The 17,185-nt window shown below is 46.9% G+C and overlaps 1 protein-coding gene across 13 annotated transcripts in view; it reads right to left on the minus strand.

Moving 5' to 3' along the window:
* Cracdl (CRACD like) overlaps window positions 1–17,185 on the minus strand; it is a 116,413-nt gene that overhangs the window by 51,319 nt on the left and 47,909 nt on the right. For 2 of the 13 annotated variants that reach the window (XM_087565170.1, XM_087565169.1), the window contains exon 1: window positions 8,440–8,849. In XM_087565170.1, coding sequence (XP_087421296.1) covers window positions 8,440–8,513 — 74 coding nt within the window. In that variant the 5' untranslated portion in view covers window positions 8,514–8,849. 13 annotated transcript variants of the gene reach the window in all.

The following is a 17,185-nucleotide window of genomic DNA, read 5'->3' on the forward strand; positions in this document are numbered from 1 at the left end:
ATGCCTTTTTCAGGCTTCCATAGTGACCAGATACCTTCCTAAGTGCTACACAGACATCGATGCAGACAAGATACTGGTACACATAAAATAAAAATTACATCAAAATGAAAAACAAATTTAGTCTCACAAGTATAGAGGGGTTGAAAATAAAATGTCATATCCTACAATCTGCGGAGTGGCTCTACTAAAAAGAGACAAAATAAATCCTAAAGCAAGAACATTCTTTTTTTTTTTTTTTTTGGAGCTGGAGACTGAACCCAGGGCCTTGTGCTTGCTAGGCAGGCACTCTACCATTGAGCTAAATCCCCAACCCCGAGCAAGAACATTCTTAAAGAGAGACAATTTATAAGAATGGAATTGTTATACTATCAGGAAAACATAGTAAATACATGGTGATCTCTTTGATCACTTTCATTAGTATATATTCACTGTAGAAACTACCGGGTTTCATTAGGACACTTCATGTGTGGACATAAGATACTGTGATCAACATTCCCTGCCACCAGCCATGGGTTCTTACTCTAACCATCCACGGAACCTCCTTCCAGTCTCATGCTTTGTGTAGTCCTGGCTGTCCTGGAACGCCCTCTGTAGACCAGCCTGGCCTTGAACTCACACTGAGATTAAAGGTGTGCACTACCACGCCTGTCTAGTCTTATATCTTTAAAAAAGATCTATACATAAGAGAAAACATATATTTTGTGCATTTGTGCACCGCGTGAGTGTGTGTGTGCATGTGTGCATGTGTTGGGAGTAAGGGTGGGGTCTCTAGTAGCCTAAGCTATCGTCAAATCTGTCCATAACTTAAGTTGGCCTTTTTTTTTTTTTTTGTTCTTTTTTTCGGAGCTGGGGACTGAACCCAGGGCCTTGCGCTTCCTAGGCAAGCGCTCTACCACTGAGCTAAATCCCCAACCCCTTAAGTTGGCCTTGAATACCTGGTCTTCCTGTCTCCACTGACCAAGTGTTGGGAATATAGACATGTGTCACCACACTTTCATGTTATTTCATGCAGCACAAGTCAACGTGACTTTGTTCTTCTAAGGGTATGTTACACACATCACTAAAATATAAATACATGTCACACATATGCACATACATGCAAACATATGCACATATACATGCACATATGAACACATGTGCAAACGTGCACACAGTCATGCACACACACATACATGCACACACTCAAGCACACTCACACATGAACAGACAAGCAAACACATACACACACATGAACACATTTATACATACATAAACACACATGTATACACGTGAACATTTACACACACATGCACACACCCCTCAATGCAGCTGTTGATTGGCACCTACATTGACTCAGTGACTTATAAATGTGGATGTGCAGGCCAGCACCTGATTTTTAATAACTGTTAGAACAAACGGGCGGTCTGTCAACAGGATATAAAAGACTTGAAGAACAACATGAACTAGACTGAACAGGAATCAATAGATCACCCCACCTGGTAACAAAAAACATAGCAACAGAGTACAGAGCCTCCTGGAGATCACATAAAGACTCTAGGACTCACCACACTTTGACCTAACAAGGCTACACACACTTAAAAGGGTTAAAGTGGAATGAATTATGTTTTCTAACAAAAATTAAGGAAGTCAGATGTAAAAATACAATCACATGTGAATTAAATAATATTCTAAACTGGCCAAGAAAATGTCTCTATCACTCTATCAAGAAAATACATCTATCGGGGCTGGGGATTTAGCTCAGTGGTAGAGCGCTTACCTAGGAAGCGCAAGGCCCTGGGTTCGGTCCCCAGCTCCAAAAAAAAGAACCAAAAAAAAAAAAAAAAAAAAAAGAAAATACATCTATCATAAACATGAAGGCTAAGTCATATAAAAAGAGAACCCATATGTTCTTGAAGCAAAAACTGATAAAATGGAGAGATGATTCAATTATGACAGTAACCAGAAGTCTCTATAATTGGTAGAAAGTTTGAAAATTCACTATATACAACCACTATTTTTCAATGATCTTACTCAATTAAAAATGTTTCAAGCCTAGAATATTAAAAACTATCTTGAAAAATAAGAATAAAACACCCTCTGCTCTCCATCTTATCAAAGGGGCTGTAAAGATGGCCAGAGACTGACAGCCCTTGCAGCACAGTCATAAAGACCAGTGTTCAAATCCCAGTTCCCACCAGCTCTGGTAACTCCAGCTCTGGTCTCCGTGTGCAAAGGCATGGGCAGCATAAACACCATACACATGTGTACACAGACTCACAGACATGCACTCAAGTCTTAAAAAAAAAACCACTTGCAAAGCTACTGTAATGAGGTTGCACTGAACTGACAGACATAGACGCAGAGATTAGACACTGGAGTCAGATGCAAATGCATGCTATGAGAGCCAACTATTTTTAACAAGGATGCAAGGTGAATCAATGTGGAAAGGACAATCTTTTCAACAACTTGCACTGGGACATCTGCCTGCAAACTCTGACCTCACAACATACATGTTACATAGAGGGGCTCATAGATCTGCATCTAAATGCCAAAGGTGCATTTGAACTTCTTAGAAGAGCAGTAGTGAGTCTCTGCTCGAGGGCTGGGCAATAATTACTCAGATGAGATGCCCAGAGTAACAAGCTTTGGCTTCATTCAAGTGATACATCTTTGTCTCAAAGAACTACAAAAGTGCAAAGCCAACAGAGGAAGTAAGAGACAGATTTGCCAATCATGCATCTGATAAGGGAATAATACACAGGATATAAAGGCAATTCTTACGCCAGTGCATTCAAACCACTACATTTAAAAACCAAGGGTTTGAATGGGAACTTGGAGAGGAGGCCCATGGAAGTATTCTTAACGATGGTATTCACTGGTCACAGCACAAGTCAGGACCACGGCGAGCCACCACCTTCTCACTAGAACAGCTGCCATCAAAGACAAGGACAACACATATGTGGACACAGGTGAAGAAACGAAAGCATGCAGTCACCGCTGGTGAAAATGGCAGGGGCCAAGGCCACTTCGGAAAAGTTTGTCAGACAAAAAATCACCATATGGTGGCAACACCAATCCCAGGCACCAAGGAAAAGGGAAAGGAAGCATTATAGCCATAGAGGGTTCTGGAATATGGAGGAGGAAGAAGGGAGCGATTACAAAAGGCAGGATCTGTTGGGTGAAACTATTTGGGATTTGTAGTCTAATAAAGGCTTACAGATTCCAAGAGAAAATAGTTAATTTCAATCATGGTCTGCTCTTAGCAATGGAGCACCCACTCGTGTGCCAGTTCCCCAGGCCCACGGCAAGCATGGATTACCTGGTCTATCCTTTCCCACTCATTTACTTTGAAAACTCTTGGTCCCGAGTGCGAGATCAACATTAAAGATTAGGTCCTTCAAAACTATGCACAAGTCACAGACATTCCTCACTGTGTGAGCCCAGGAGGAGATGCAGACACACGCCACACAACGCTCATCAATACAGACGGCCTCCGGAAACCAAACGACAAGAGTTGCCAACAGACAAAAGAAAACAAACAAACAAAAAAGACAGAAACCCAGCAACAGAACAGACCTCTAAGTTCTAGAATTACTTACTATACCGTGGGACCAAAATGACTGATGGTCAGTGTTAGCAACAAGATTACACAGGACGAAAAGGAACGGGAAACACGCTCAGAGAATAAAAACAAGCCAACCGAAAGGCCTCTGAAGACGACCCGGTGTTGGCTACGCCAAAGGTTTTACACAACCGTCTGGATGGGGTTCGAAAGCTAACGAGAGGCGTGGAGCACGAGAACGCCACAAGAGTAGCACCAAAGTAACGACTAAAATGGATGATGAAGAGAAATTCTGGAAATGAAGCATAAGGAGGCCGAAGGAAAGACTGACTTGAAGGCTTCAAATGCAGAATGAAGCGGGCAGAAGAATCAATGAGATCAAAATCAGGACAATGCAAAACTAAAGAAAAAAAAAGAAAGAAAAAAGATGGAATAATAGGGCTATAGTATTGGGGACTTGGTGAAAACTCCCCAAGTTTGGTGAAAGAAAGAAAGAGAGACATCTAAGAAGCTGAGTTCAACCCTCATAGGGAGAGCTATGTCCGAATGAAAGACACACGTTATAATTAAGCCATTGGAAGACAAATCAGTAAGAGAGACATTAAGGCAGATGAAAGGGACCCACCTCTCTCTTGTGCACTGGAACAGGAGTGAAGTGCTATTAGGACACTATTACATTCTGTCCGAGTTCATCATAAGCCTTTATCACAAGCGTTCCTTTGAGTGTTATAAAAGATCACACAGACACAAAATAGATCAAGGGTTGCCCACAGTGGGGAGAGGAACACTGTGGGAAGACGGGGCAATGGCAGATCACTGTCAATGGATACAAGGTGTTTTCTGGGGAGCTTAAAATGTTCTAAGATGTCATTGTGTTCACACAAGCTCGACTGTTCAAACCCATTTACCATACTGTGTTGAAAGGCTAGTGCTGCAGTGTATCAATTATGTCCACGAAGTTGTTGTCAGAGGGGCAGAAGGATATGGGAAAGGCATTTTTAGGAAAGAGAACCTGAGGGGCTGGAGAGACGGCTCAGTGGTTAAGAGCACTGACTACTCTTTCAGAGGTCCTGAGTTCACCTGAGTTCAATTCCCAGCAACCACATGGTGGCTCGCAACCATCTGTAATGGGACCTGATGCCCTCTTCTGGTGTGTCTGAGCACAGTGACAGTCAGTGCACTCACATAAAATAAAGAAAGGAATCTTCAGAATGTCTCCAACAAGCACATGTCAAAACAAGGACTAGATGGGGCTGGAGGCATGGCTCAGCGGTTAAGAACACTCCCAGCTCTTAAGTTAGGTTGCCTGTACCCAATATCAGGCAGCTTAGAACTGCCTGTAACTCCAGCCCCAGGAATTTAACACATCTGTCCAGCCGGAATCTTTGCAGATGTTACTCCTCCTGGGTACTTCCAGCTTCCAGCGCCAGGGTGGTCTCCTGGCCCTCCTCATCCTTCTGACTTCAGCTTAGTCCCTTGGAAGGTTGGCAGGCTCCTCGGGTGAGCCAGCATCTCCCCTGACGGACTGCAAGCATCCCTGCTTTGCATCACAAAGAAGACCTGTTGGTTGCGTGTGTGCTTGTGTGCTTGTGTGATTATCTGACCCGCTGCCTGCTTGCAGAAGTGCACCTGATCCCTAGCCAGAACCCTTAATCAATCTCTCCTTCTCTTGGGGGAAGAAAAGGACAAAAATAAATTATGACTTAAACTATTGTTCTCTAGTGAGTCATGCGCGAGGATCTGCCTGCTCCTTTTTATAGAAAAATAAGTTTCACATTATCGAGGCAAGTGGAATGTGCAAACCTCACAGAGTTCTTGTGAGAAGTCTCTGCCTAGAAACAGTGCCAGCTTGCTGCTTAATGATATTATTATCCTCGGGGATAGAGGGACTGGATGGCTGTACCCACGGCACAGAGGCGATGACATTGACAAGGGTATCACCCCAGCCTACCTCTCTCTAACAAGAGGCCTGCCTGTTCTGAAGCGGACACCTGGCTGTTTGCAACCCTTCCCTACCTGTCTGTCAGGAAGAGGAAGAGGCCATGATAGACCTACACCAACAGGGGGTCCTAAGCAAGGGTCTGAAGTGATAGGACACCCAGCCTGCTGCTGCTGCTGCTGCTGAGGCTTGCAGAGAAGGAAAAGGAACTGGGTTGCCAGTCAGTGTTGGGGCTTCTTAGTATCTTTTAATTCATGCTTGTCTCAAAAAATAGTAACAATAAAGCTTGCCCTGGAGATACAAGTCAAACCTCTCTTGCTAAGTATGTACACTTGAAGGTAGGTCTATGGAGGAAAAGGGATTAGATTAGGTACTAGAAGGGTACTGCCACAATGCAGGGGCTCTAGGAACACAGCTGAATGAATGAATGAATGAATGAACGAACGAACGAACGAACGAACGAACAAATGAGCCACTTCTTAGCAACATCCACTAGAGGAAAGAAACTTTCCTATTAAAAATGAGATGGCATACACAGTTCTACCGCCGAGGCCACTTAGCATCCCTGGGTGTGAGGGGCAGACTTTAAAATCTGTGACTCTGTGCTTGCCCATGTCATGCCACAGTTAGTTCATTAGCCTGAGAGGTACGCCTGTTTTCCCTCACACCTTGATGGGCTCTGATGGCCTGCTTCGTGAGAGTGAAGGAATGTGGGGGCACAGGAGAGCCTGGTCTGGAGGCTTTGGCTGTCCCTAGACTTCCCTTCAGCTATGGGCAGGGCGGGGATGACAAAGGCACAGAGGGAAAATGAGGCATTGAACCACTGCTCCTGGGAGTGTTTCTGTGCAAAGAAAACACAGAACAGCTCAGCCATCCACAAGATAAATAGCATCGTTTATGAGCACACAAATAGGACCTTATGTAAGACAGACTACTGTGTTCTGAAAATTGCATAACCACTGACTTGGTGGTGTTCGGAGACCCTATAAATGGGTGAATTAAGTTCAGTGGTGGAATACGCATGACAATAGGTCTGGTCCAGCACACGGTCATATAGGGATCGTGTTTACTAGCGACCTTTACCACACAAACACACCTGAGAGAAATTCAGTTCTCAAATGACATTGCATGACAGTTTCCACAAGGCCAGGGGTAGAAACATTAGACACTTTCAGGTTATTAGCATAGAACACACACATACACACATTCACACATATATAATAAATATTATATATAGCATAGGATATATATATATTATATATATTCAGTTACCTTAAAATTTATAAGAAATTTGTACACAGACACACACCAACAGACAAACACACAGACACACACACATACACACACACACACACACACACACACACACACACACACACACACACGATTTATGACCAAACCATTACTTCCAAAATAGCTAAGCACAGGAGCTCCAAACTTTACAATTCTATTTGCATAATTCTTGGGGAAATACAATATAAATCCATGCTAACACTGGGGTGTAGGGAGCGGCTAAAGATGGCGCCGACATCCGGTGGTCGTTTGTAGTAAACACCTACAGCGCATGTGTTGGCAGACCCCCAGCACCTACAAGGCCAGGGTGATATTCATGCTAAATAGGTTATTTCATGCTCCACCAATCCCCAGTGGACAAATTTACAGCCACAGTCTGTTTTGTATATAAGGCAAGTGCCTTTGTTGCTCGGGGTCCCCGTATCATCAATAAGGTGTTCCTGCAATAAAGGCTGATTGAGAAGGATCCAACGGTGTTGCGTCTTCCTTGCCGGTCGAGGTGGGCGCGACACTGGGGTGTATCCTGCAAAGATGCCTTTGACATAAGAACTGCTACTCTCTAGTTGAGCCTTACCACTGCAGATGTGAGCCTAGAGCGGTCACGGGCTGACTGCTGAACACCTGTCTGATGGACAGGACCCTGGAATCCAGGCACAAGGGACGTCTAGACAAGTCGGCTAAGTTTTAACTTTCTGTACACTGAGGCAATACAACCATTACGATACATTCACACTTGCTGAAGTTAACACTTGAGATTTCCAGGATATTACATATGTATGGCCGGCATTCCTGCGGTTTAGCAGACATGTGGGGAGAATTATAAATAGGAAGGCATGACCCAAAGCCTGTTCACAAGACAGGCCACCACACTGTCCCTGACTATTTAAAATTGGCAGAATCCGACATAAAGGTCAAGCAACTATCAGTAAACTCCTTCTAAAGCAGGGGCAAAGGTGAAGGCCCACGTGCACTCGGCTTTCTGCGGCGGAAGACGGTATTCACAGGGATGGGGGCTGACATACCAGGAATTTTCCAACTGGGGTACGAGACATGCAGTGTATTTACTTATGCTGAGCAAATGAATTTAAATCAGCCACGGCCACACTTCCCTCTGCACACAGTGCACACAATTACAACGCACTGAGAGCCAAACACCCTTCGGGGATAAGGTCAGTGGGCTGGGGGAGTTGCTATTTGCACAGGAGTTCAGGGTATCTTTCATAGCCGTGGCTGTCAGCCGGGAGCCAGCCCGTTAATGCTGAGCTTCAAGTGATAACCGCAGTGTCTTTTCATCTTGACCTCTGGTTTCCCATCTCTCCACTCCAAGGGTTTATCAATTATGCCTTGTAGATCCAAGGCACAAGCAAGAGGCGCTAAGAACGGAGTGCTCTGTTTACCTAGCCGCGCGTGTCTCCCTCCCTCCTTCCCCTTTCTCTCGTATCTGAGTGTGTGTTAAAAGGAAACACAGAAAATTATTATTTTGGTCCAGAATTCACACAACTGGAGAAGACAGGATAAAAGCCTTAAGACAGGAGATCACCCGAATTCTAGAACATAAGACACTAGGTGCTGAAGGGCTGGCGTCAGTACCCAGACCCTGGCAAGGACCAAGTGGCCTGCCTCCCTGGACTCCCCCCACCTCACCACCTTGTTCTCAGGGGCCCACCTGGGATCAGGCCTGACGCACTGGTAGAAGGCAGACATCTTCCTGAGCGTACAGCAAGCCTCAGCTTCTCTCATCCTTCTGGGGACTAGCAGCAGGAAGAAGAGTGGGCCACCCTGTCCACTCTTGAGGGGCAAGGGGCTCTTGGGACACCACTGGGCACTGGGCACGAGTTCTTGCCCCTGTTCCCCCAGCAACTCTTCTGAGCCATGAGGAAGTGGGGTTTCTGCCAACCACGGAGCCCCGGGGCTTCTTGGGCAGGTGTGCAGGCACCGGGCAGTTACTGCTCTCTGAGAGGCACACGCACTTCCTTCTCCTGTGGGCAAGGAGTGGGGGTGGCCTGACTCCTTGGGGAGTTGGTCTGGAGTGGTTGTCACCTGCCTCACGGTGACTGGAATCGCTGCTACACCACAGAGAACAAAACACAACAAACTCCAGCTCACCGTCCTCACCGGGGAGGTGGCAGAGGCTGAGGGGCAGGACTGTGTCCTCTTACAGGAAGAACAGGACCTAAACAGACATGCAGCCCCTCCCTTTGGCTATCAGACTATTGGAATAATACTCCCCAGAACACCAGAATTCCTCCGGGAGCCTCACCTGCAACCTGTGCCACCCAGAGGAGGAATTTGTCTCCCAGGAAGAGATTCCAGTTCTGACAATTCAGATACCTTGCAGGAAAGACTGAAGCCGAGACAATGGCGGACTCAGAGATGGGTAACAACACATCCCGGCCAGGACGGCTTTAGTTATGCATGCCCCCCAGGCCTCTATTTAAGCCTAAATCGCCTATCAGGACCCCGAAGGTCCTGATAGGGAGGGATAGGTCATTGGATCTCTGTGTTCTTCTTCCCAGCGAGGCCACAATAAACAAATCTCCTCTCCCCTTTTTTCTTCATTAATTTATCTTGGCTGACTGAGGACAGGGTGTTCCCAGCCTAGCTTGTCAGGGCTAATGGCCCAGGCTCTGACCCTAAAGCAATTCTCTATCTGAAGAAGGCCAGAACCTGGGAAGAAAAGATCTCAGAAAAATCTAAACAAACAAACAAACAAACAAACAAAAAACATATCACAACCCAATCCCATTCTTGCATCCGAGCCACACAGCTCCTCCTGTTCCCAGGTCCACTCTGAAGAGCAAGGGGCTTTAAAGCCTGTCATGATTCCTTGGGCTCCATACATTTTCAAACTGCTCTTTCCCGGCTGTCTAAATACTGCTTGTAGCTAGGGACAGGCTCACTATGCTTTGTGTGTCCCTGAACACCCCCCCAACCCCTGCCACCCGGTGCTGCCCCCCTGCATGCCCTGCTAGAAACCACACCTGGCAGGTGTAAAGACCACGCCCACCCAAGAAGTCACCAACACAGCCTCTTTGGCTGGGATCTCTGCCTCTCCCAGTGACAAAGCCAAGGGTTTAGTGACATCCTCTCTGCCCTCCTACAACTGACACTTCAAAATAGTAGACTCCAGCAACTCCTGGCAAGGCCACTTGACTCAAGTTCAGCAAAGCCCGGCTGCCTGCCTCGGGGCGGCTACAGCCAGCGGTTTCTAAGCAACCTTTTAAGTGTTGACAGACAAGGATAGGCAGCAAATGAAAGAGTGTGGGGTGTGACTCTGTATTATTAAAATCTAGGCAGACTACGACTTTTGAAAGTGGTTCTAAAAAACTCTTTTTCCCCTGTTCCCCCAAACTGCTTCATACAGACCCCCTAGCCCAGGAGTTTACAATCTAAAGAGAAAAGCATGACAAAAGTGGCCAGTGATGACAGAAACAGAGGACACCAAGGGCTGTGGAGGTTGTCTATACCCTCTTCTCTTCATGTAGGGTTAGAATCTGCAGGCCCAGTTGCTACCTATCCTGTCTTCTCTTAGGGAGAGGGACAGTGAGCTAACAGACCCCTGTCTCCTCCTCAGGAACCTGTGTAGCAGTGTGAAATACTGAAGCAACGCGGCCAATACCTCAGAGTTGCGTAAGCTAGCTGGGCTCTGGCCCAGTGGCGTAAAGATGCCACACCACGTGACACCCACCACACCACGTGACACCCACCATGCCACGTGACACCACGCCACATGACACCTATTGCATCACGTGACACCTGCCGCACCACGTGACACCTACCGTGGCAATTCCGATCTGTGGAACCCACTGTGCCACCTGCCTGCTCTCAGGTGCGACTTGCCCTCTCCCAGCAGCTTAACAGTCTCTTGTGTTGTGCTGTGCTGGCTCAGCGTCACGGTGCCCAGCACAGAACGGCCCAGGAAGCGATGCGTGGCAGCTTGTGTTTGCACCTCTGTATGTCCAGGGACCAAGATTTCCTCGGAGAGCAGGAGGGAGATGAGAGGTCAGTCCTGACGCAGCCCTCATAAACTTCCGCGTGCATCTCCACCTCCCAGCATGCTCTCTGTGGCTGCTCGTTCTCACCCTAGCCTTCAGGAACTATGCTTGTTGTTCCAGTGTGTGAAACCATGTAATCTGGGTGGTAGACTGGTAATACCTACGTGTACCATTGGAGTGCCACTTATAAACTGCGACAGAAAGTCTTCTCTGGAAAAATATCTAATGTTTTCATAGTAAGACCTCTGTCTTGGTCCATTTTCTCTTTCTATAACTGAATAGTATGACGTATTGGATAGTTTATAAGGGATAAAAGTATATTTGGCTCATAGCTCTACGGAGAGATCTGACATTGAGGGGTTGCATCTAGTAGGGGGCCTTGCTGTCAGTGGGGACTTTGATGAGTCTTGACACAGCCTCGGACACCACCCTGAGAGGAGCAGACATGAGACAGAGGCGAAGTGGCTTTATGACAGACCCACTGGTGGTAACCCATGAATCCATGGTTAGCTCAACTCATTCTTAAAGACTTTGCTTGCCTGTCTCTTTCTCCACATCTTTCATTTTGCAAGTTTCTCTCCCTCTCCCACTCTCTGTGTGTGTACATGTTCGTGTGTTTGTGTGTATATGTGTACATGTTCGTGTATGTATGTATGTGTATGCACATGCATGCATATGTATGTTTGTGTGTGCACTCATGTGTAGGCCAGAAGTTGAAATCTGGTGTCTTCTTCAATTGTGTATATTGAGGCAGGCCCTCTCATTCAAACCCATTGCAGATTCAGCTAGTTTACCTATCCAGCTTGTCTGTCTCAAGGATCCCCTTTCTCTGTCTCCACAGTGATGGGATTGCAGGCATGCTGCCACACACGCCTGGCACTTCTGTGGGTTTCCAAGCATCTAAATTCCAATCCTCGTGTTTTTTGAGGTAAGTGCTTTACCTGTTAGGCCGAGTCCCCAGCCTGCTTGTCTCTTAAGGCCTCCCGATGGAGATTAAATTTCAATTTGCTCTTTGGTGAGGACATTCAAGCCATAACAGCACCCTATGTTTCCCAGGATCACATTTTTCAGAAGGATTAGCAGACGGTCCTGGAGAGTTTCTATCCCCACTCTTATCTAATGCTCAAACCCACCAGGGATTTGATGCTATAGTCCAGTTTTACAAGAGAAGGACACAGGATCTTCGAGGTTGAACAGCTCGTAGAAGATCACTGAGCTAGTAACTGAAAATCTGATGCTCAAATCAAAGCTTGTACATTGCCTGCGTGTCTGTCTATCCTAAGAGGGCAGGAAATGCTAAGAAACACTGGCCAAGAGCTTGAGGGACCAGTCTACCTTTATCCCTTTGGGGCAGGCAATCTGATAGTCTATATCAAAAGCCTTGTAGGGCCTCATCCTGCTGGGTCAGTCATTTCTGTTCTGGGGAATCTGTCCTAAAGAGATAAATCAAGGTCCCCTTGTAACACCTTTGGGAACATATTGGCTCTGTCACAGAGCTGAAGGGGAAGCAATCCTGGGAGAGGCTTAGAGCGCCATGCTGCAAAGGAGGCAACCAGCTTGCCCTCAGCAGCCAGCAACCTTGGATTTGGGGCTTGCCCAGGACTTGGTTTTGCCTCCATTTCCCACAGCCCGTTTTGCATGTCCTCATGCAGTGGCCGTGCTCTGACCTGAGGGTGGAAACAGGAACACAGCCCCGGGGTTCAGCCACCAAGAAACAGGCTGAAGGAGCCTCACATCATGTACCGCTAAGCACACTTACCCCTCTGAGTATTGTTCTTTCCAGGGTGTATAACTTGGGTGGAGAAACCCGAGGGGAAAGCCAGAGAAGTGGAGCAGAGGTTGTTGCTCTTGCAGAGCACCTGGATTCAGTTCCTAGCAGCCAAGGGGCGGTTCACAACCTCCTGCTCTTTTCTGATCTCCCTGGATACCAAGGTACCCATGGAGGGCGCACACATACATGAAGGTTCAAAAATAAACATAAGGCCCAAAGAATAACATATACTCAAAAAGTAAAATAAGATTAAAAAAAATCAAAAAGAAAGGATGGCGAGGAGAAAGATGAGGAGAAAAAGAGACAAGGTAAGGAAGGTGAGGAGAAGAGGAGGAGGAAGAGAAGGAAAAGGAAGAGGAGACGGAAGAGGAAGAGGAGGAGGAAGAGGAGGAAGAGGGTGAGGAAGAAGAGGAGGAAGAGAAAGAAGAGGAGGAAGAGGAGGAGGAAGAGGGGGAGGAAGAAGAGGAGGAAGAGAAAGCTCCATAGTAGTTCCCTCCTGGGAAAAAGCAGACAGCAGAAGTTGCTTCTTCTAAGGCAACACGGAGCCAGTTACCCTCACATGAGAAGTGCACTCTACGCTCTCCCAGAATGCAAAGGAAAATATTTGAGAACTTCTTAGAACTTCTTAGACAGGACTGAGTGCTGTGGCCTCCTCTCAGGCCCTTGAGAAATGAGGGGCTTTGGGGCTCCCTGGAAGATCTGTAGGCAAGAGCAGATGCAACCATTAGAGTCTTCTGTTTGGGCTGAAGCCAGCTTCCCACTGTCCTGGGACATTACCACCATCCCATCATTAGAGGCAGCCCAAGTACAGGTGACAGACATGGTTATTCTTGCTGTTGTTGTTGTTTTGTTTTGCTTTTTACAAAGCAAGGCTCATCCTCTCTGGCTGCCACGGTGCTGCTCCCAGGTGGAGCGCAGATAGACTGAAGAACCACTATCACCCTAACTCCATCCCTCAGATCACAAGGGGACTCTTGGGAACCCATCATGGGCTTGGCTACCCTCCATTTCACCCTCCCTGGCCACATGTAACACAGGGCAATTCCAGCTGTGTAGTCTCACACACACACACACACACACACACACACACACACACACACACACAAGCACGCACAGCAAAGCCAGAGCAATGTTCTTTCCCAAGCTGCAATGTCCCTCTACACAGCTGCCACAACTTAAGCCCTGTGAGGCTGGGGCCGTGGACAGAGTGTGAGTCAGTCCCTCATCCAGCAGACGAAGGCACCGGCCAAGTAGATGCCTGGCCGCCTAATTCCCAGCTCTCTGTGCTTCTTCCTGATGCCCATGGCTTGCTCTGAAACTCAGCAGATCAAAAGTCTCAGCTTATCCTCCCAGACGCTGCATTCTCAGGCGACAGCTGTCAGGCCTGTCAGTCACCCTGTGGGGAGGCAGGTCCAATCTCTGACAGGGAAAAAGGAAAGTCCCACCTGACAGAGTCAGAGAGAACAGTGCAGAGGCCCAGGACAGCGGGACTGTTATCCAGGGTTCTGTCATCTGCAGGAACTACCCTGAGGGTGAGATGCATGAGCACAGGGCTCAGACAGGAGTATCGTGAATCTCTGGAAATAATGTGTAGCAAGAGACTGAAGAAATGGGCTTCAGCCCTAAGGACAGAAACAAAGGTGACTATGGCTAGGGGGTTCTATGTTCACCATGGTGGGGTGGGTGGCCAGGTTGGTAGGCTGCCGATTAGAGCATGGTCCCTAACACCAACGATTCACTCTCAGACATACTGAGCACTGTGCCAATAAATGTGACCTGTCCATCTGTTGCCCTGCCTTAGTCAACTCCCAAGTTTTCTCCCAACCAGCTTGATCCCGGGATAAGACACACATGTGCAAACTGGTTTGTCCCACATAGGAGCAAAGCCTTCCAGGGACCATCTCGGAAGGACATTTGAATCTGGAGCTGACGTGAAGATTTTAAGAAATAATGAAATTATCATACCCCCCCCCCTCGGCCAACTTACAGCTTCATTTGCCTGTATTTTTAAACTCAGCAAAAAAAAAAAAAATGGAGGTAGTGTTTTAATGCCTTTATAAGTCTGAAATCACCTTGGTATGTTAGCAACTAAAAAGGTATTAAATTAGCTTCTATTTTAACTTAATCTAAAAATAGCTCAGGCAGCCTGAAAAATGCACCACACAGCTTAACCACGCTCACGTTTCCCATCCTGTTACAAGCTTCTGGTGTTTAAGGTAGGTTCATTTCCTCACTGACAGTGTTTTTCCTCCAAGAGCTGGAACTCAGTGAGGGCCAGCTTTGTGTTCACAACGTGGAATGCCTGTGTTAGACTATACAGTAAATGGCTATAAATTTAAATGAATGTGTTGGGCGTTTCATTTTAAAGTCATCACCAACCCACAACTTCTGCTTTAGAAGACACCTCATTTTTACCACAAGGAAAGATGAGGCAAAAGGGCACCACCTGGCACCACCCTCTCATTGTCTGTCCTTGGCAGACATCAAAAATCAATCACAGCATCATTCTCAGGGCTGCTGGCAGCACAATACTGCAGATAGCTACTTACTGCTAGCTGCTCAGATCGACGCATGGCTGCAGACGTGTGACCATGCTACCATTAGGAAGGATTAACTTTGTAGAACTGGATTCTAGCCTTCTTATCTCACAAGCTGAGTGACAGACACAAATGTCTTGCCTCTGTGCACATGGTGTATGGTGCGTGGACTCTGTTACATTGCTTTTAAAAAGTTGAAGGACTATAAAACTGGCACAGATTTCTTTGTGTGTGTGTGTGTGTGTGTGTGTGTGTGTGTGTGTGTGTGTGTGTGTGTATGTTGGGAGGTTGCACATATGTGTGTGTGCATGTGCATGTGGAGCCCGGAAGACAATCTCAGGTGTGGTCCCTCGGGTGCTTCTTTCTTCCTTCCTTTCTTTCTTTCTTTCTTTCTTTCTTTCTTTCTTTCTTTCTTTCTTTCTTTCTTTCTTTCTTTCTTTCTTTATTATTTACTAATGACAGAATCTCTCACTAGCCTGGAGTGTATCCAGGAGGCTAGGGTGTCTGGCCAGCAATCAGTGGAGGTCCACCTGTCTCTACGTCTTCAGCTCTGTTACTATAAGCACGTCATAATGGCTCCCTCAATGTGGCTTCTGGGGACCAAACTTAACTCCTCATACTCGTTTTACTGACTGAGTTATCTCTTCAGTCCAGCATAGACTTCTTTTTTCGTTAAGATGTTTTTAATTAGACAACACATGGCACATGTTTGAGATGAGACCAACGAATACTTTTTCTTTAAAAAAAAAAAGTTTGTTGTCCAGAAAAGTGAACATTCATGGCAGTACTACAAATCCCCTCCTACCATCCTTGTTGTGTGTCCCCGACTGTCACACCTAATGTTCTGTATGGTCTCCAGGGGAAACGTGAGCTCTCTGCCTTGCCCACACACACCAGCCCCCTTTCCCAGCACCTTGGTCCTAGGAAATGCTTCCTCTCCCTGGGTAACCAGCAAGCTTCCCTACTTACTGACAATCTGGTTTGTACACATCACTCTGCTGGACTTGGAGTTCACTGGGGGCAGCTGGTTCTTTTATCTTTGATGTCCTAATTTCTACACCCAGCAGAGGCTTGGTAAACACTTTATGATTCAGTAAGCCTCAACAGAGAGCGTTCACCAGAGAGCAAAACCTGCTCCCATTAACAAACAAACTGTATTCTTGGGAAATTTCACACACGCAACAATGTATCTTGGCCATACCCACCCTATGCTCCGATCTAAATTTTCCCCCAGACTCCCACGTCTTGCCTCCCTCCCAACTTCATGCCTTCCCTACATAATGATTTTTAGCCCGCTGAGTCTAATCGCTGCTGCCCATGGATATGCACGTGGGCATGGGTCTACCCACTGGGCCGTGGAGAACCCACCAGTGGTCACCCTCGCTCACAGCAGCCTCCATCTGCCTATAACTTGCCAGCTAGGGGTGGGGCCCAGGGAGCCCCTCCCTGCTCCATGCTGGGAATTTTAACTGACTCAGTCCTGGGCTGGCAGCCCCTGCTGTGGTGAGTTCTTGCGTGCAAAAGTCATGTCCAGGAGACTTGCATGGCAGTCTTTTACATTTTTCTGTTCCGTCTTCCGGGATGGTCCCTGGCCTTTTGGGGGTTGTGGGGGTACGAGATAGCTGTTCTATCTGTGGCTAGGTATTCTGAGTCAGTTATCTTCAGCTCTTTGAACAGTAAAGGGTTTCTGCGTGAGCTACAACTCCCTGCAATAAGATGCTTCTCTGACCAAGGAGAGGGGCAGCTCAGATATATGGATATAAACACAAATATTTAGAATGCAGTCTGACAAAGTGACCATTTAGAAAGAGCGACATCAACAGTTGTCTGCCAAGGCCAACGACTTCTCTTCTTCTCATGTCATCAGGCATGAGATGCCCCCTATGGAAGAAGCCTCAAATCCAATTATGACAACACTTGGCTAACACCACTAACGATCCTACCGCCATTAAACTGGTGGGCACGGCTGGGTCTATATTGTAGCATGCGGGGCCAACGTTGGATAAGACACTGATGTCTGTTATGTCTTAGCAGCCTGTACCGGCCGGCCGGTGTGGAGTGTCTTGGTCAGTTTGAGGTTGATTTCTCTATGTCCTATAACCAAAGCAT

The sequence above is a fragment of the Rattus norvegicus genome, chromosome 9 (assembly GCF_021556685.1).
Source record: "Rattus norvegicus strain SHRSP/BbbUtx chromosome 9, alternate assembly SHRSP_T2T, whole genome shotgun sequence".
Taxonomy (NCBI): Eukaryota; Metazoa; Chordata; class Mammalia; order Rodentia; family Muridae; genus Rattus; species Rattus norvegicus.